The sequence below is a fragment of the Thalassophryne amazonica genome, chromosome 17, assembly GCF_902500255.1.
Source record: "Thalassophryne amazonica chromosome 17, fThaAma1.1, whole genome shotgun sequence".
NCBI classification, from domain to species: domain Eukaryota; kingdom Metazoa; phylum Chordata; class Actinopteri; order Batrachoidiformes; family Batrachoididae; genus Thalassophryne; species Thalassophryne amazonica.
The window spans coordinates 74,130,941-74,151,843 of NC_047119.1; the positions used below are offsets into that span (position 1 = coordinate 74,130,941).

General features: G+C 45.5%; 1 protein-coding gene across 1 annotated transcript in view; it reads right to left on the reverse strand.

The window, feature by feature from the left end:
* lmbrd2b (LMBR1 domain containing 2b) overlaps positions 1-20,291 on the reverse strand; it is a 90,818-nt gene extending 70,527 nt beyond the window's left edge. Inside the window, exons 1-6 of the mRNA XM_034192299.1 lie at positions 20,191-20,291; positions 10,079-10,282; positions 9,871-9,983; positions 6,250-6,348; positions 5,972-6,139; positions 1,119-1,329 (exon numbers count right to left, since the gene is read on the reverse strand). Of these exons, the coding sequence (XP_034048190.1) occupies positions 1,119-1,329; positions 5,972-6,139; positions 6,250-6,348; positions 9,871-9,983; positions 10,079-10,252 (765 nt within the window). The 5' untranslated portion in view covers positions 10,253-10,282; positions 20,191-20,291. The remainder of the gene's footprint in view (positions 1-1,118; positions 1,330-5,971; positions 6,140-6,249; positions 6,349-9,870; positions 9,984-10,078; positions 10,283-20,190) is intronic.
* Between the last annotated feature and the right edge of the window lie 612 nt (positions 20,292-20,903).

Sequence of the window (20,903 nt, forward strand, 5' to 3'; positions counted from 1 at the left end):
CATACAACTTACCAGGACAAACAACCACACATGAACAAACAGTGACAGCAACAGTCTGTTGTCCAATTAGTGAGCATCAATAACCTTAATCTAGGACACAGAGTCTTGATCCCCTTGAGAGCACCCGAAACCGAATTGTGGTGACGGCCACAAACACATAACCATCCACACACAGAGGCCCAGATCACAGCTAAATATCCGATCACTACTGTGGCTGGTGTGGTGGGCCAAGACAAAAGTACAGAACCTTACCATATGACGTGGACCAGGTAATTAAACCTTACGTACCGGGCCGGGCTCTGTGTTCTCAGGGTGCAGGACTACTTTGTGTCCTTAGGGTGAATAAGAAGTCTGTGGGTCACAAAGCTTTCTCTTATCGTGCCCCTGTTCTGTGGAATGATCTCCCTGCGTCAATAAAATAGTCAGATTCTGTGCAGGCTTTCAAGTCCAGCCTTAAGACGCACTTATTTTCCCTTTCGTATGGCTAGCATACTGGCATAGTATGTTACTACGCTTCCTATCCTTTTAAAATCATTTTATTAGTAATGGAACAGGTCTCGGCCTCAACTTTCTCTAAATTCTGGGTCTGTTCGTGAAGCTTAGGGCTAGCAGCCAACAATCACCTTAGTATTTCCTCCGCTTTCATGTTAATTTACTGCTGATGAATTATACCTACTTTAGGTGTAATGTTTCCGGCTGACTGATTCTGCTCTTTTTCTCTCTGTCCGAGGTGCAGAGGGAAGTGTGTGGGAGTGGCGACTGTGTACAACAGGATGCCGGACTGAGCACGAGATGCCAGGCCTGAAGCTGATGCAGCACATGTTTTGATTTCCTGTTTTCTGTTTCTTTAGCTTTGTAATACTTTGTAAAAACCTTGTAACTGTTAGAATGGCCCAAGCAGAGGGTCATCCCTGTGAGTCTGGTCTGCTTGAGGTTTCTTCCTCAGAGGGAGTTTTTCCTTACCACTGTCACCTTGTGTTCTTGCTCTCAGGGTTTGTAAGGTTGGACCTTACTTGAGTGAAGCACCTTCAGGCAGCTTTGGTGTATTTTGGTGCTATATAAAATGTAATAAATTGAAATTGAAAATTACAAGAACATTAAGAGGATCTTACACCCACCTCCATCACATCCTCCAGGTTCTCCTCTGCATCTGCCTTCTCTGTCATTAGCTTCGAAGCCTTGAAATACGTCTTAATAAGCAGGTGTCCGTGGCGAGATGCATTCCAGTAGGAGCGTGGAATTTCCACAAGTCCGTAACCAAGCAGTAAGACCAGCAAGAAAAGTCCCCAGGTGTTGGCTGCTGTAATTCCAATGGTCTGGAGCCCATACCTGAGACACAAAGACACTCTGGTTGCATCATCATAAAAGGCCTCAGAGTTGAGGAGGCTTTTCTTGCTTCTGACACAGTCTGGAGTCTTTTCAGGTGATTAATGGAATCATTATTCTCATGCTATGGAAACCAGCAGCCTTGGTGCCTTCGCTGTGGAGAAAAGGCTGACTGACCTCTACTTCATGCACGATCCTCAGATTAAAATTAGAACCAAATTTCTTTGCAAAGTTTGTTAAAAGGCACAAGTTCTGTGGTTCTGGAAGTTGATGTCCCTCTAGCAAACACACACAGACAACATGCACTATGAAGTACACAACCTACAGTACAACACAGTATACAGACAATGTACACTTGTGTGCAGACAGGACCTATTGTCCACGTAACTCCCACACTGCGTGTAGGACAACAGTGAAAGAGTGCAAACAGCAGTCAGGTGGGTGTAGAAGCACGTCTAAATGGACTGCATTTACAGTGGCTTGCAAAAAGGATTCAGCCCCTTGGTATTTCACACATTTTAATTTGTTTATGGCAGGGGGTTTTCAAAGTGTGGGAGTGTGACCCCCTTCAGAACAAATGAATAGCTGCGCCCCCCCCACCCGGCACACAACACACACTTTCAATATCTTCGTGTGTTTCTTTTTATTCTTTTACACATCTTAAACACATTCTAAAAGTATTTGTGTGTTTGTAAGGGACCATCTATGGATTTACACATTTTACAGCCTTTGTAAACATTTAAAATGTTTTTAAAGAACTTTCTATTTTTACCTTTTGTCATATTTTAAACATTTAAAAAAAAAACATTTAAACATCTCTGTGTGTTTTTAAACGTCTGGCATAACTAGCACATTTTAACATAAATAATAAGGGATGGTACTGATAAGATGTTATCAATATTGATACCATTATTGAATCCACTTAATGATCTGATTCCTTATCGATTCCCTTATCAATACCTCCTGTGAATTTTCTGTGTACTAAAAGTAGGCTTTACAGATTTTCTATGTCAACATTTTATTGAGTCTTAAAGTAAATAAATATGAAATTGGTCACTGGATCCTTGATCTCTGGAAGGAAATAAACAAAATCTGCAGTTTTTCTCAAAAGCATTTCCTTTCAGACATTAATGTCACAAATTTAACTCCGTACCTCTGAGCTGAGCTCAGCCGGCTGCATGTCAACATCAATGTCACTAAAGAACGCAGGACGTCTCATTTTGGAAGGAAAAAAAACACGTTTGTTGTTGTTTGGAAAGAGGTGTCATTTGATTTAAAACAGTGATTCACTTTGAAGTTATTAGTTATTAATTCCCACCGGACTCGGCAGAGAGTGGCACAGCGTTTGGAGCTGTGTGAACAGAACGGAGGGCGATTCTCGTTTCTTACCTGCAACAATACAAGAGTCCCAGTTAGTGACTTTACTCCACACAAAAGTGACTCATGGTTGACAAATTTTAATGGCTTTGAGGGGGGTTAAGAAGCAGACTTGCCACTTCTGAAAAGCAGCGAAGCAATGAACCGACGAAGCAGTGGATCGGAGCACTGCTTCGTTGGTTCAAGCTTCAAGAACAGCGGCTGCAGAAGCGGTTGATTACAGACCCGCTTCAGGTGAATGTGAAGCATAATTGTAAAGCGCTTTGAGCGTCTGATGCAGATGGAAAGGTGCTTTATAAATGCAGTCCATTTACCATTTATCATCTTGGCTTTTATATTTTTTAATAATTGATATCAAGTTGTAGAGATTTACTTTTAGTTTGAGTCTAAAGGAAGATAACTTTAGAAATTTTTCTTTTGAGAAGACTGATGTACTTTTTGTAACTGAAATGCCATAAATAAAAGCGTGAAATACTAAGGGGCTGAATACTTTTGCAAGCCACTGTATATAGCACTTTTCCATCTGCATCAGAAGCTCAAAGTGCTTTACAATGATGCCTCACATTCATCCATTCACACAAAGACACTGATGTCAGGGTGCTGCCATGCAAGACACTCACAACAAACCAGAAGTAACTATGGGATTTTCCAGTCTGGCTGGGTTTTGAACTGAGGATCCTCTGGTCTGAAGCCGAAAGCTTGACCACTAGACCATCAGCTCCAATGATGGTCTAGTGGTCAAGTGTGATGGAATCACATGTGTTGGTGGTCAACTGGTGATGAAGCTGATGTCGCGGGTGAAGAAACTGTCCCTATGTCTTCTGGTTCTGGTGGACATCGTTCTGTCATATCTTCCATTGGGAGGAGATGAAAAGGACTGTGTCCAGGGTGTTTGGGATCCTTTGTGATTTCTCTACCCTAAACCTTGTTCTTGAGAAGTACAAGTCCTGGAGGGTAGGCAGGGGAGGTCCAATGGTCTTTTCTGCTGATCTGACAGTTCGCTGCGGTTCGTTTCTGTCCCGTCTTGCGACAGCTCTGAATCAGACTGCGGTGGATGTGCACAGGACACATCCAGCTGGATCAGAAGACCTTTTGGAGGAGGGAGCTGATGTTGCTCTCCAACTTCAGGTCGTGAGAGATTTCAAGTCCGGTTTCTACACGTGACATGGCATTACGGGACATGGTGAAAGGGGGCAGTGTCAAGGGGCGTCTCCTAAAATCCACTAAAGTCTCAACAGTTTTGAGCGTGTTCAGCTCCAAGTTGTCCTGACTACTCCAAAGCACCAGCTGTTCCAACCATGATGACTGCATCATCCACTAACTCCTCTAGTGTACAAGATGCCAAAAGTCTTCCTGGGAGTTGAAATTATTTACAGAGGATTTTAAGTTGGAGTCATAGAGCAGAGTTAATAAAAACTGCTCATTTTGGATACTTTGACATAAAGACACATACATTCATATATCCATTATTTTTGACACTGATGTCCAGCACATCATCCACTAGAGGGCACTGCAGACCCTCTGAATGTTTATGACTACATAAGATTGAAATTAATTTCCTGCTGCAGTTTAATTCCCAAACACAATTTTCATACCCTGTGCAATTACTTACTTAGTGAAATTAATTTCATGTAATTCTATATCTTGTGTGTGTTCTGCTTTATTTATGCTGAGCTTTCACACTGGATGTCTCAAAGTGCTCAACACTGAGAACTGAACAACAAAAGCATGTACAAATTAAAAGAAACTTGTCACACACAAAAGAAAAGAGGCAAGAGAAATTTTGATATTTCAAACATGACAACACAGAGTTAACTGAACTGAGATCGTCTTCAGTGGCAGGGGGAAAAAAACTCAACAAGAACAATCGGACCTTTCCGGCATCTGCCAATCCAGATCACCTCCAAAAGTTAATGGAGTCTTTCTTGGTCTAACATCTGTCTGTGGCTAAAATCTGGTGAGAATCCGTGTAGTAGTTTTGATGTAATCCTGCTTAACAGACAGACAGACCAATAAATAAATAAACACTGATTATTTAATTATGTCCTTGGTGGAAGTTATTAAATCTTGACTGAAACATTTTAAAGCAATGTGTCTAATTTTTACAAGACTAGAAGACGAGAGTCAAATGACTGACTGCCTACACACAAAGCAGAACCCTGACAATGGATACTTTCAAGCCGTCTGGCTGCAGGACTTGCAGACATGGACACAATGGTTGGTCCAAATGGAATGTGGTTCTTTGACACACAGACCTTGAACGTTGATCAGAGTTGTCCAGCTGATTCACTCTGAATATGTTCCAGAGAAGACATAGCGCACAGCTGGATGGAAATTCTATACAGGAAGCTGAGAAAGTGGGCTGTGATGCCCCTGAGAGTGGACAAGCAGGTGTTTATTAGAAGAATCTAACCAGGTGACTTGGCATCTGTGGTGTAGTGACCTCGACCTGTTCACAGAGGAATCAAAGTCCTTTTTTCCTCTAAAACTATACCACATCCCTTCACAGTTCTCGTGGACCGTTCAGTCTTGCTGTACCGTCACGTTGCCTCGGCTCAGTTGAGCACTTGTGTCAGGTTGATCCTCCTGCTGGGATCTAAGACATCTTCAGTCCCAGAGTTCTTGTGGCTAATTCGCCAGTAAACTGTGAATCACCGAATAATTCCTCTGAGGAGGAGAATTCCTTAGTGTGGTGGACAAAGTGACAGCACAAGCACATGCTCTGAGACCAGACTAGGTTCAAGATTCCAACGTCATATTTTGTGTACGTATGAATGAATATTTGCTCTTTCCACTGCTATCATTCTTTTTATGGTCGACCTCGTTATACATGCACAATATGCACCTGAAATAAAGGTCTGATTTTTTTCCTCCCCCATTTTTAATGCCTCATAAGTAATTTTTGTTTGTTTAGAAAATCTTATCAAAATAGTACAACATAAATAAATATGACAATTTGAAAGATCTGATGGACTTCAAAGTGGAGATAACAGGACAAAATTGCTCCAAAGCACAAACCATTTTTTTCAGGAACATATAAATTCACAAATATGCAGATATGGAACTCCTTCCTGAAAATTCCATGTATCGAGTGTGAAGAGTTCAAAAATAATGACTTTCTGTACCACTAATTTCAAAGTTCAAATCAGCATCAGGTCCCAATACCTAAAGAACTAACCAAGACATGAAGCTGGTGTTTACGAAGTCTAGTTTTTGTTGTTCAAGTATGAAGCCAGTGATTTGACATGGACTGTCACGTTTGACCTACCAGGACAGGTGCAGCTCGGGGTGAGCAGCCACGTATATGAGGAGAGAGCCAAAGATCAGCAGGTACGTTCCATAATAGATTGCATTTTCAATGAGAGCCGTTTTGATTTTGCCAGTGATTGAGAAGCCTCCAGAGCGGGCGTAGGACTGCATGAAAGGCAGCAACAGCCTGAAAACACAAATCATACGAAGCGGTTTCAAAAACAACAAACCTGAGCAGCAGACATCACTGCCGGGACAACACAGTGTCACATCAGTACATTCGGGGTCGATGCTGACCATGTCAGGCACTGGGAGGTCCAGTACACCACTCTCCAGAACACAGGCATGATCCCGTCAGGAATGTAGCTCCACGGTTTGTAGCACGGCTTCCATGTCCTGTCACAGGGACAGGAAATAAAATAGCACATGTCAAACCCAACACAGAGAGAACATGATGGTCTTAGTTTGTTGGAGATGAGAGAAGCTTCTGGAAGTGTGACAGGACTTCAGGGTTCAAAGAACTGCTCAGTCAATCACATTACAAACAATTTTTGTTGTGCGTTGGAGGGATTGAACCTGTGACCTTGTGAGCACCAGACTGATGCTCATTCAAACAGAATGGACTAAAGCAGCTCAGTGACAGTAAAGAATCTGGTTCATCAGGTTCAGCTACTATTACAGTTGTATGTAAAACTTTGTGCCCCCCTGATGATTTTCATGATTTTCCTTTATAAATCATTGGTTGTCTGGATCAGAAATTTCAGTTAAATATATCATAATAGTGATATTTGAGAAGTAAAATGAAGTTTATAGGATTTACAGAAAGTCTGCAGTAATTCTTTAAACAAAATTAGACAGGTGGATAAATTTGGGCACTCCAACAGAAAAAATACATCAATATTTAGTAGATCCTCCTTTTGCCTCTAAATGCTTCCTATAGCTTCCAATGAGAGTCTGGATTCTGGTTGAAGGTATTTTGGACCATTCTTCTTTACAAAACATCTCAGGATTGTTGGTTTCTGAGCACAGACAGCCCACTTAAAATCACACCACAGATTTTCAATAATATTCAGGTCTGGGGACTGAGATGGCCATTCCAGAATGTTGTACTTGTTCCTCTGCATGAATGCCTTAGTAGATTTTGAGCAGTGTTTAGGGTCGTTGTCTTGTTGAAATATCCAGCCCCAGCACAACTTCAACTTTGTCACTGATTCATGAACACTGTTCTCAAGAATCTGCTGATATTGTCTGGAATCCATGTGACCCTCAACTTTAACAAGATTCCCAGTACCTGCACTGGCCACACAGCCCCACAGCATGATGGAACCACCTCCAAATTTTACTGTAGGTAGCAAGTGTTTTTCTTGGAGTGCTGTGTTATTTTTCAGCCAAGCATACCGCCCCTTGTTATGTCAAAATAACTCAATTTTAGTTTCATCAGTCCACAGCACCTTATTCCAACTTTACAGTTGAGCTTCATGTCCATTTGTGCTGAATTGACACCGAAGCTTTCAGAAGCACAGAATGAACCATCAGCCACAGCAGAAGTAGAAGAGAAATCTCTCTTTCTGATCTGTTCAGATTTGGACACACACAAAACTTTCTGATGAACTCAGCAGACATCAGCTGACTCATTGTGTGTTTTATGACAGCACTTTATAAAATGAACTATATTCATTAAAAAAAAAAAAAAAAATTGAGGTGCACAGCGCTGCTCATTGTTCGCCCGCTGGCTGTGGTACTGAAATGATATTGCTCTTTTTTTCCCCTGTGTTCACATCCAAACCTTGATTGCTTGTCTTCAGATACAGACAACCTAAAATCTATCTGTGACTCACTGACTCTAAGTCAGTTAATAGACAGTCCAACTCGACCCAACGTCAAACATCCCTCTAGATCGTCGCTCCTGAATTTAAATGATAAATGGAATGCATATTTAGAGCACTTTTCCATCTGCATCAGAAGCTCAACGCGCTTTACAATGATGCCTCACATTCACCCAATCACACAAACACACTCACACACCGATGTCAGGGTGCTGCCATGCAACGCGCTCACTACACACCGGGAGCAACTACAGGATTAAGGATCTTGCCTAAGGGTGCATAGTGATTGTCTGGCCACACTGGGGTTTGAACCAGGGATCCTCTGGTCTCAAGGTCAATGTTTAAACACTAGTATTCTGATGTCAGGGTTTTTGGGAACAATCTGAGTGGCCATTGTGCGATTGCAGTCGTCAGGAATACCAAACTCCCCAAAACCAAACCATGCATTTTACTAAGAGATTTTAAACATTTTTGTGAGCAGGCTTTCTTGCATGATCTGTCTATGTTCGGGTGGAACTGAATATCTCTATTTGCTGATATTGAGTTGGCCTGGCCATTTTTTCATGATAAATTCTTGAAGCTTATTAATAAACCTGCTCCATTACATAAATTTAGGATAAAGTGGTGGAATAATCCTTGGTTTTCCACTGAAATGGGAAACCTTTCAAAAGAAAGGAACCGTGCAGGGTCCAAGGCATGAAAAACTAAAACAGAGGCTGACTGAATAACTTTTCGTCAGCTCCATTACAAGTGCACCTTCTTAATTAAGAAGACTAAATCTGAATTTTATTTATCTAAAGCCACTGAAAATTTTAAAGTTCCCAAGAAGTTTTGGAAGGTTGCGAGATCTGCTTCTGGTGCGATGTCTCCTAGTGAGCCGCCCAATTTCTTGGTGTGCCGATTATTTGGCAAGTAGGACGCAACACATTCAGATGGCTGGTGTTCGTTCCGCCTTCCTTGAGGTCAAAAAACTGAACTGAACTAAAACTGAACCTTCTCAAGGTTCAGTTTTAGGACCTATTTTGTTCACACTTTATATTACTGATCTGTGTACAAACCTATCAAGCACCTTCTATCATCTTTATGCAGATGACACTGTAATCTACTGTTGTTCAAACTCAGTGACAAAGGCAGTTGAATTCTTGCAGTCTGCTTTTGATGTAGCACAGTGCCATCTGGAGAAATTCAACTTAGTCTTGAATGCAGACAATCCAAAATAATGTTTTTCTCAGAGTGTAAAACAGTGTTTTTTGTTAAATGTTTGTGATTCACACCAGACAAATTCACTCTGCAGCACCTTTATAATTTATTTATTTATTGACGAGTGACTTGATGTAATAAGTGCTGTTCAGTACGTGTTGACTTAGGTTCCTCGTTTGTAAGAAAAATGCAAGTTAACCACTTCGTTTTATTCTTCCAAACTTTGTGGACAGAGAGGTGCAGGCTGGTGCCTACTCTCTTGGCCTTTACAGACCTACACTCAACACATCAAGTTGACAGCAGGTTTCTCTGCCTCCTGTCTGCAGGAGGCAGAGAAACAGACACAGTGACTCGCTGCTGGCAGCAAGGAGAATCAAAGAAAATGGAGATGTTATTCTAAAAATCAAGTTTTGAGCATTCTGAATGCGTGGGACACCCGTATCCCAGAAACGTTGTGGCTCGGGGATGTGGTACATTTTATATCTTGCATCCAGCCTTGAAGATTTTGCGTCAGGACGGCGTCAGCTCAAACCCCGCCTGGTCACTAGGTTTCTAGTCTTGACTACGACCCTGTTGACGGGGTGATACCTGCCATCGCTGGAAGTTGCCATTCCATCACAGAAACTGCTGATTTCCCCAACACTAGGGCAACCACGCCAAAGGCAGGTGTATCTGGACGTGGCCAGTTCCAGGGCTGCAGATCTTTCTAAGGTCCCTCTAAACCAGATCAACAGCAACCACCACTATGGACCAGGTGCCAAAAACATAAGAACTTGCTAACAGGCACCTCAGGCACACAGCTGATTAATGATGTAGAGTGTAGTCTATACACACCACTGCCCATTAACCTTACACCTTAATACACATTGTCTTGCCAATGTGACACACTAACCTTTTAGTCGGAAGGACAGATGTGTTTCCGGCCGTCTGATTGATGGGTAAGGGGCTGACGGTGGAAACAAACACATGCTGCTCCTGATTGATTTTGCACTGCCTGTATATGGTCTGTAAAGACAACAGAAAGTCACGTGAAGTTAAAGTGTTTGCACAAAGAATCTCAAAACGTCCTGAGAAGGAACACGTCTGCATCCCCTACTGACCGTGCTCACATCCAGAGGCAAGATAAAGACGATCAGGAAACACAGGTACCAAGCCAGCAGCGTGCCAAATAACACCATGCGCTGCTGCTTACGAAAGTCGCCATAGCGGTGCAGCAGGAACAGGGCCAGGAAAAACACCACCACTATCTCAACAGCCAGCGCCGCCCCACTCATCCTGCTGCACTCCTCGGAGCAGCCGAGAACCTGCAAGAGACGTGACTCGTGTTTAGTCCATTTAACAAAGGCTTTACCGCCACTGCATCCAGGCTCGGCAGCCTGTGGTTTCCTGGAACTCACAGAGTATAAGTCATGGTTTCACTGCTAGTTTGAGAGGTCATGTGACTTATGGACCAAAAAAGTAAAGAAATAAATCATGAATTCCTTATTAATAACAACCATTTTTATAGGAATCAAAGCATGAAACAAAATAAACGAATGAGAAAAAGAGGCAATTAAAAATGTACACAACACCAATGCACAAAAATCCCAAATTAACTACCTGATTTAAAAAAAACACAAAACACTACCAGACTCATGTTTTTACCTATTGTAGTATTTCCAATCAGTGCTCTTCTTTTGTCCAAACTGCATCAAATAACATCCAACATGCTGTCCAATGGACCTTTATTTGTCCATCATGTTTATTTTGGAATTTAAAATCCTTATGTTCCTGAAAGTAACAGCACATGCTGCGGCGTGCACATGTGCTACATAGAGTTCATAGTGAGTTCCGCATAAAGACAAAAAGGTGCAACTCATACGTTTTTCCTCTTCCCAATGTATTGTTTGACAGGTTCTGCAGGCAGTATTTTTAAGAAGCAGAGGTAACCCTTACTGGTGTGAGGTTGTGCTGCTCTTTGCAGGTCAAGGAGTGGGTAATAGTAGCATATATATGTTAACATCAGTCCCCCCCAACACACACACACACACACACGCACACACACACACGACACTTTTAAAAAAAACACAGTACTAAGAGAGCAGTACCTGATCTAAACAGCTGTGACACAAGTCCCCATAAGAGGAGCAGGACTAAAATCATAAAGCAGTCTCTGCCTCCGGCGAGGACGGGGGAAGCAGTGTTTGCTAGAGAGACACTAAATAGCTGAGCTCATATTTTCACAGAAACAACCTTCAAGCAAGCAACAGCAGACATGTAGAAATCAATGTTGGACTGGAGGACAGCGATAGATTTACGACCTGTAAGAGTACAAACACACCAACGTTTCAACGCCATTGTGTGCTGATCAGTCAGAGAGGACAGGCATCAGGCAAACAAACGAGACCGTCACTCATTAACCGGAGTCTCAAAGCAGACGAAATCCAAAGGGAGGAGACACGGCAGTGTGTGTCCACACCCCCACCTCCATGATCTCAAAGACACAAACACGACACATCACATCACTGATCAGGTCAGAGACGAAAGCACACGGAGCACAAACATAAATACAGTTAAACTAATAGAGGAAAGACGAAATCTCCTCATTCATACCAAATGTTCCAAAGAGCAGACTGTCACCTTAAAAGTGTCAAGTCTTAAGAGGAAGAGCGTTGTCATTGCACACACACATATATATATATATATATATATATATATATATATATATATATAAACATACATGCAACGAAATCTGTCCCCTGCATTTAAGCATCCTAATTACAGTTAGACACAATCCAACCACTAGGGGCAGTGGGCAGCGACAGTCCAGCACCCAGGGGTTAAAAGGCTTTGAGCTGTTCTATGGTGAAGTTAAGATGATTAATCATCTAAATGTAACACCCCCCCCAATCCAATCAAAATTTTGTAATTCCATCCCTGAGATCTGCATTCAGAGTAATACTACAAATTGTCTGATCAATAAAGTGCATACGATAAGTATTAGATATTTCATCAATAAGAAAAAAAAAAACCAGTACTATTACACTGATTTGGCAGAGGTGGTGAATAAGTGGTTAGTGTGCTTGGTTTTAGTGCAGAAGGTTCCCGGTTTGAATCCCACTCCTGCCATGTTTCTCCATCTAATGTGGAGTTGTGTCCTAAGATAAGATAAACTTTACTGATCTCACAGAGGAGAAACTCACACGTTACATCAGCTCTTAAAAAACACACAAGATGGGTTCGAGTAGAGGAAAATGTTCATCAAACAGCGTGTGCAAGAATAAGGAATAATAATAATACTTGTAACAGTACAAGACATAAGAAATGAGGTAGAAATAGAATATATATATATATATATATATATATATATATATATATATATATATATATACACACACGCATATACACCCATACCCATATGCACACACATACACATATACATATATAAACATGATTGGGATTGAAAGGGAGATAGGAGCATCTTTCCAAAATGTGAAGTGGTGTTTAGATGTGATAAGGTGACATTAGTGCAGTGATTTGTAAACGAGTTGTTATTGCACATGATTTGTGGACATATTATTGCATGTGGTTATTTCACAGTGTTATTGTACAGTCTGACAGCAGCAGGGAGGAACGACCTGCGGTATCGTTCCTTCTTGCACTGAGGGTGCCTCAGTCTGTCACTGAACGAGCTGCTGAGCTCCACTACAGTCCGGTGCAGAGGGTGAGAGGAGTTGTCCATGATGGATTTGAGCTGGACTTCCTGACCAGCTTGTTCAGTCTCTTTCTCTCCCACTCTGTGCTGCCCGGGGCCCAACAGACGACAGCATAGAGGAGAGGTGAGGCTACAACAGAGTCATAGAAGGTCTTAAGCAGAGGCCTGTTCACTCCAAAGGATCTCAGTCTCCTCAGGAGGTGGAGGCGACTCTGGCCTTTTTTGTACAGGACGTCGGTGTTGTGAGTCCAGTCCAGTTTGCTGTTGAGGTGAACACCCAGGTATTTGAAACTGTCCACAGTCTTTATGTCCTCCCCCTGGATGTTCACCGGTGGGTGAGGTGGTGGTTTCCTCCTTAAGTCGATCACCATCTCCTTCGTCTTACTGGTGTTGAGACAAGTGGTTGCGCTCACACCAGTCCACAAAGTCTGTGATGACCGACCGGTACTCCAGCTTGTTCCCCTCAGACACACAACCCACAATGGCGGAGTCATCAGAGAACTTCTGGAGGTGGCAGCTGTGCGTGTTGTAGGTGAAGTCTGAGGTGTAGAGGGTGAAGAGGAAAGGCGAGAGGACAGTGCCCTGGGGGGCCCCGGTGCTGCACCTTACCACCTCAGACTGACAGCCGCGCAGCCGCACGTACCGCGGGCTGTCAGTGAGGTAGTCGATGGTCCAGGCAGCTAGATGTCCATCCACACCTGTGTCCTCCAGTTTCCCCCGCAGCAGCGCCGGTCTGATGGTGTTGAAAGCGCTGGAGAAATCAAAGAACATGACTCTCACATAGTTAAAGTAAAGTAAAACATCCTGGGTTCACCCAGGACAGGACGCTGGTCTGTCACAGGGCCACAAAGAGACAAACAAACACGTACACACCCACAGACACACCTACGGACAATTTAAAGATTCCGATCCACCTAACCCGCATGTCTTTGGGAGGAAACTGGAGCACCCAGAGGAAACCCACACAAACATGGGGAGAACATGCAAACTCCACACAGAAAGGCCACAGCTGGGAATTGAACCCATGACCTTCTCGCTGTGAGGCACCAGTGCTAACCACCTAAGCCACCGTGCTGCCCTAAATTTCAAACTGTTGTTGTGAAAAACTCAAAAAAAACAAAAAAACATTACATACCGTGTCACCTTCACTTTAAGACATTTGCAGTGTAGATATCTGAAATAGGAGTTTGTCCTCTAAAATTGGAACGTTGTTTTCTCGTGGCGGTGCAATGTCTTCCTATATGCAGATAATATTGATTTTTTGTTTTTGTCGTCATTGTATGATCCTACAAAAAATGTAAATATATTAAAATAATAACTTTGTTGCTGTCTCAAGTTAACCTTAAACATCTGGAAAATCAAATTTATGTTTTTTGTAATACTCATCGGATCAAACAAAATTCATATGCGGAAATCAAAATTAACGAGATAATAAGTACACATTTAAGTACCTGGCAGTCCTTCTAAACAACTTGCTTACTTTTGTCCAACGTCTTGAGTAAATTTGTCTGGAGGTAAATTCTAGAACTGCTATTCAAGGATGTGCAAGTAAGTTTCTCTCATGTAACCTCATGCGAAACAGTGTGGGCCACTTGAGGAAGTAAGACAAGTAAGTCCCCCAGCTCTGACAGAACAGAACCCTTCACTCATGTTTAAGCCAGAAAGATGGAGACCAACACAGGAGCCACATTCCTTGCCAAAATTCAAACTTTTGAGTAATATATCTTTTGAATAATCAGTATGAAATTTTTATGTACAAACTTAATTATATTACCAGACCCACTGAGTTTCAAAATTCAGAGATTCCAGGATGGTACACTCGGGCTCTACCAGTTCAAGAACCCGTTGAGCCTTCCACATTCCCCAAACAAATTATTTTTATGCAAAGACAAGTCTTGCTATAGAGCTGCATTATGCACAAAACTAGCCTCTGACGTCTCTCCCTATGTGCGGAATTTAGTGTGGGAGTGACCTGCGCTTTTTACGCATGAGTGAATCCACAGAAAGTATTTCCACTGATCATCCTTGCGATGTTTCTACAGCTTAATTGGAGTCCACTGGGGTCAATTCAGTTGAGACACACACCTGTCTACATATAAGGTCCCACAGGTGACAGTCAGAACACAAACCAAGCATGAAGTCAAAGGAATTGTCTGTTGACCTCTGAGACAGGATTGTCTGGAGGCACAAATCTGGGGAACGGTACACAAACATTTCTGCTGCTTTGAAGGTCCCAGTGAGCACAGTGGCCTCCATCATCTGTAAATGGAAGAAGTTGAGATCCACCAGGACTCTTCCTAGAGCTGGCTGCCCGTCTAAACTGAGTGATCAAGGGAGAAGGACCTTAGTCAGGGAGGTGACCAAGAACCCGATGGTCACTCTGTCAGAGCTCCAGCATTCCTCTGTGGAGAGAGGAGAACCTTCCAGAAGGACAACCATCTTTGCAGCAATCCACCAATCAGGTCTGTATGGTAGCATGGCCAGACAGAAGCCACTCCTTAGTAAAAGGCACATGGGAGCCCACCTGGATTTTGACAAAAGGCACCTGAAGGACTCTCAGACCAGGAGAAACAAAATTCTCTGGTCACAATCCCTACAGTGAAGCATGGTGGTGGCAGCATCATGCTGTGGGGATGTTTTTCAGCAGCAGGAACTGGGAGATTAGTCAGGATTGAGGGAAAGATGAATGCAGCAATGTACAGAGACATCCTGGATAAAAACCTGCTCCAGAGCGCTCTTGACCTCAGATTGGGGCGACGGTTCATCTTTCAGCAGGACAATGACTCTAAGCACACAGGCAAGATATCAAAGGAGTGTCTTCAGAACAACTCTGTGAATGTCCTTGAGTGGTCCAGCCAGAGCCCAGACCTGAATCCAACTGAACATCTCTGGAGAGATCTGAAAATGTCTGTGCACCGACGCTCCCCATCCAACCTGATGGAGCTTGAGAGGTGGTGCAAAGAGGAATGGACCAAACTGCCCAAAGACAGGTGCACCACGCTTGTGGCATCATATTCAAGAAGACTTGAGGCTGTAACTGTTGCCAAAGGTGCATCAACAAAGTATTGAGCAAAGGCTGTGAATACTTATAGACATGTGATTTCTTAGTTTTTTATTTTTAATAAATTAACAAACATTTCATTTTTGAAATGTTTGTTAATTAATTAAAAAAGATAATAATAATAATTAATAAATTAAACATTTCACTCCCCCTCTAAACGCCACCTTATTGTGGTGGGGGAGTTTGCGTATCCGGAAGATCCTAGGAGCTATGTTGTGGGGCCCGGCCAGGCTCAGCCCGAAAGAGTGACGTGGGCCTTCCCTCCTGTGGGTTCATCACTTGCAGAGGGGGCCATGGGGGTCGGGTGCAGAGAGGATTGAGTGGCAGACGAGGGCGGGTGGCCCGGCGGCCCGGTCCATGCTCACAGCCCCTGGCTGTTGGGACGTGGAATGTCACCTCGCTGGGGGGGGAAGGAGCCTGAGCTTGCGCGGGAGGTTGAGAGATACCGACTAGAGATAGTCGGGGTCACCTCCACGCACAGCTTGGGCTCTGGTAACCAACTCTTGGAGAGGGGCTGGACGCTTCATTTTTCTGGCGTTGCCCACGGGGAGAGGCGGAGAGCTGGGGTCGCATTGCTTATTGCTCCCCAGCTCAGTCGCCATGTGTTGGAGTTCACTCCGGTGAACGAGAGGGTCGCGTCCCTACGCCTTCGGGTCGGGGACAGGTCTCTCACCGTTGTCTCGGCCTACGGGCCGAGCGGCAGTGCAGAGTACCCGACCTTCTTGGAGTCCCTGGGAGGGGTACTAGATAGCGTTCCGACTGGGGACTCCATTGTTCTCCTGGGGGATTCCAACGCCCACGTGGGCTGCGACAGTGAGACCTGGAGGGGGGTGATCGGGAAGCACAGCCTCCCCGATCTGAACCCGAGTGGTGTTCAGTTGTTGGACTTCTGTGCTAGTCACAGTTTGTCCATCACGAACACCATGTTCGAGCACAAGGGTGTCCATAAGCGCACGTGGCACCAGGACACCCTGAGCCGGAGGTCAATGATCGACTTTGTAGTCGTATCATCTGACCTTTGGCCACATGTTGGATCCGCTGGGAGGGGAGGAAGCCGGTCAGACCTGGCAGGCCCAAACCTATCGTGAGGGTCTGCTGGGAACGACTGGCGGAACCCTCTGTCAGTGAGGTCTTCAACTCCCACCTCCGAGAGAGCTTCTCCCAGATCCCGGGGGAGGTTGGAGACATGGAGTCCGAGTGGACCATGTTCTCCACCTCCATTGTCGATGCGGCCGCTCGTAGCTGTGGTCACAAGGTCTCTGGTGCCTGTCACGGCGGCAATCCCCAAACCCGGTGGTGGACGCCAGAAGTAAGGGATGCCGTCAAGCTGAAGAAGGAGTCCTACTTATCTTTGTTGGTAGGTGGGACCCCGGAGGCAGCTGACAGGTACCGGCAGGCCAAGCGTGCCGCAGCCCGTGTGGTCACAGAGGCAAAAACTCGGGTCTGGGAGGAGTTCGGGGAGGCCATGGAGGAGGAGTATCGGTCGGCCTCGAAGAGATTCTGGCAAACCGTCCGATGCCTCAGGAGGCGGAAGCAGCTCTCCACCAGCACTGTTTATGGTGCGGGTGGGGAGCTGTTAACCCTGACTGGGGATGTTGTCGGGCGGTGGAAGGAATACTTCGAGGATCTCCTCAATCCCATCGTCATGTCTTCCGAAGAGGAAGCAGAGACTGGGGACTCAGAGGCAGACTCATCCATTACCCAGGCCGAAGTCACCGAGGTGGTTAGAAAGCTCCTCGGTGGCAAGGCTCCTGGGGTGGATGAATTCCATCCTGAGTACCTTAAGTCTCTGGATGTTGTGGGACTGTCTTGGCTGACACGCCTCTGCAGCATCGCGTGGCGATCGGGGACAGTGCCTCTGGATTGCCAGACCGGGGTGGTGGTCCCTCTGTTTAAGAAGGGGGACTGGAGGGTGTGTTCCAACTATAGGGGGATCACACTCCTCAGCCTACCCGGTAAGGTCTATTCCAGAGTACTGGAGAGGAGAATTTGACCGATGGTCGAACCTCGGATTCAGGAGGAGCAGTGTGGTTTTCGTCCTGGTTACGGCACACTGGACCAGCTCTACATGCTCCATCGGGTGCTCGAGGGTTCATGGGAGTTCACCCAACCAGTCCACATGTGTTTTGTGGATCTAGAGAAGGCGTTCAACCGTGTCCCTTGGGGCACCCTGTCGGGGGTGCTCCGGGAGTACGAGGTCCGGGGTCCTTTGCTAAGGGCTATCCGGTCCCTGTACGACAGCAGCAGGAGCTTGGTTCGCATTGCCGGTAGTAAGTCAAACCTGTTTCCACTGCACGTTGGCCTCTGCCAGGGCTACCCTTTGTCACCGGTTCTGTTCATTATTTTTATGGACAGAATTTCTAGGCACAGCCAGGGTGTAGAGGGGGTCTGGTTTGGGAACCACAGAATCTCGTCTCTGCTGTTTGTGGACGATGTGGTTCTGTTGGCTTCGTCAAATCAGGACCTTCAGCGTGCACTGGGGCGGTTTGCAGCCGAGTGTCAAGCGTCCGGGATGAAAATCAGCACCTCCAAATTCGAGGCCATGGTTCTCGACCGGAAAAAGGTGCTTTGCCCTCTTCAGGTTGGTGGAGTGTCCTTGCCTCAGGTGGAGGAGTTTAAGTATCTCGGGGTCTTGGTCACGAGTGAGGGACGGATGGAGCATGAGATCAATAGACAGATCGGTGCAGCATCTGCAGTGATGCGGTCGCTGTATCGGACCGTCGTGGTGAAGAGAGAGCTGAGTAGGGGGGCAAAGCTCTAGATTTACCGATCGATCTACGTTCCGATCCTCACCTATGGTCATGAGATTTGGCTCATGACCGAAAGAACAAGATCGCAAGTACAAGCAGCCGAGATGAGTTTCCTCCGCAAGGTGGCTGGGCGCTCCCTTAAGCCCTGTTTACACATAGACAGTAAGCGCTCCCGGAAGCGTCCCGGAAGAGTTTTTGGCCGTCTTAAGGATCACACGCAGTTGGCAACTACGGCACTAGGGGGCGTGGCTTAGTTCCGGCTTTACCGAGAATCATCGAAAAAATTATTCAACATGTCGAATAATTCCGGGAGCGCTCCCAGAGAATTCGTGTGACGACGGAGTCAACGCGAACAACGGCGTTTGATACTTTTTAATCGCCGTGTCATCCTGCTCCTTCCTGTAGTGCCGCAGTTTACACCGCCGTAATTGGTGGCCGGTGTTGTATCCCTAACCAATGGCGTGTAAAACGGCGATAGAGCCCACATCGGCGTCCTCAAAGGCGTTTTAACCGGCGACAGAGGCAGACAAAACAGCGGCGCTAGCAGACAGTACGTCGTTCTAAATGCCACCTCCCGGTTAATGGCGTTCCAAACGGCCGATAGGCGGCGGTCAATATAAAAACGCTAGTGCGCTGCATGCAGGCCTCTCACTCGCGGCCAGCTCCAGATATTTTTGCAGAGAAGCTCCAGTATGCCTCCTAAAAGAAAACTGGCAGCGGCAAGGACTTACCAAGAGGTCTGGTTCAGAAACAGAGGAGAGCCCTGTAGTGGAGATGAGCAACACGTTGAGGAGGGGAAAAGGAAAGGAGAATAAAAGGCTGAGAGATGAGCTCCCTCCCCCTGAAGTGACAGCTGCTTCAGCCTATTATACTCTGGGGGTGGTGCCTATGTGCAAAAGTTCCTGGAGTAACGCAGGATTTGCCTGGATAAATCCAGCGGTACACAGTGCATTATCGGCGGCAGCAGAACACCGCCGTTCTCACGCGCGTCTTAACCTGCGATTGTAAAGGATAGAACTGGGTATTAACCCCCGTTGCCTGACGTGTGTCGGATGCTACGGCGTCAAAACGCTGCTTTATTTGGTGGATTTAGCGGCGTTATATCCGTGCATTTGCGGCTAGTACGGCTCTCAAAACGCCGGCGAAATGCTCTGCCCCTTTCCACCGCGAAAACAGCCGTAACTACCGCGAACTTCGGTCTACGTACTGCCCGCCGACAAAACCGTCTATGTGTAACCTGGGCTTTAGAGATAGGGTGAGGAGTTCGGTCACTCGGGAGGAGCTCGAAGTCGAGCCGCTGCTCCTCCACGTCGAAAGGAGTCAGTTGAGGTGGCTCGGGCATCTTTTCCGGATGCCCCCTGGACGCCTCGCTGGAGAGGTGATCCAGGCATGTCCCATTGGGATGAGGCCCCGGGGAAGACCCAGGACACGCTGGAGGGACTCCATCTCTCGGCCGGCTTGGGAATGCCTTGGGGTTCCCCTGGAGGAGCTGGGGGGTGTGTGTGTGGATCGGGAGGTCTGGGCGGCTTTGCTTGAGCTGCTGCCCCCGCGACCCGACTCCAGATAAAGCGGAAGAAAATGGATGGATGGACATTTAAAAAAAATGTTGTCATTATGGGGTGTTGTGAGTAGAATTTTGAGGGGAAAAAATGAATTTACTTCCATTCCATACATCCATTGGTGTGTGTGTGTGTGTCTCTGACTCACTGTCGGTTCCTTCTGTTGTCCACGTAAACAGCTCTCCCCGTTTGGACACACTCCTTAAAGCTGCTTTGGTCCAGCGGCCAGTCTGCGCACGACACATAGTTTAGGGTTCTCGGTTTTGTTGGGTTTTTTTGAAGGTGAAAACACAAATATTCGGTGGTGGCGTGCATCAACTTGGCCTCTTCTTCTTGCAATGCTGCAGCAGCATCCTTATTGCATGGTCACGTTTTTCTGTCTCTCCACAACAAAACCACCACACAACCTCTCACTCCTCACACAGGTGAGACTCATATAGGCTGGTGTGTCAGACCGCCACACCACCACCAAGTGTCACGTCAGAACTGAACCTAATTAAACCCTGCCTCCTGCCATACATCAATCACCCCAATCAGTTCCCTCAGACACACTCATAGCAGGAGCCATCAGATAGATCAAACACTGGAAGACCTGCCCACATCATCTTCTTTGAAGTCATCTCAAAAGACATCAGTGTGGAAATCTCAGTACAGCAACGGGTCACTAACTCCCGACAACCATCCTCCCAAGATGGAGAATGAAAATACTGCAGAAAACTCTCAATGTCCTTTTAGATTGAAATACAGACTTGGAATAAACAACTTCCGACATGCAATCAAATGCAGCATGAAATCCACATATCATCTTGCGTGAATGAATGGAATTACAGAGGTTTAGCCCCCAACATATTAGCTCCCCTA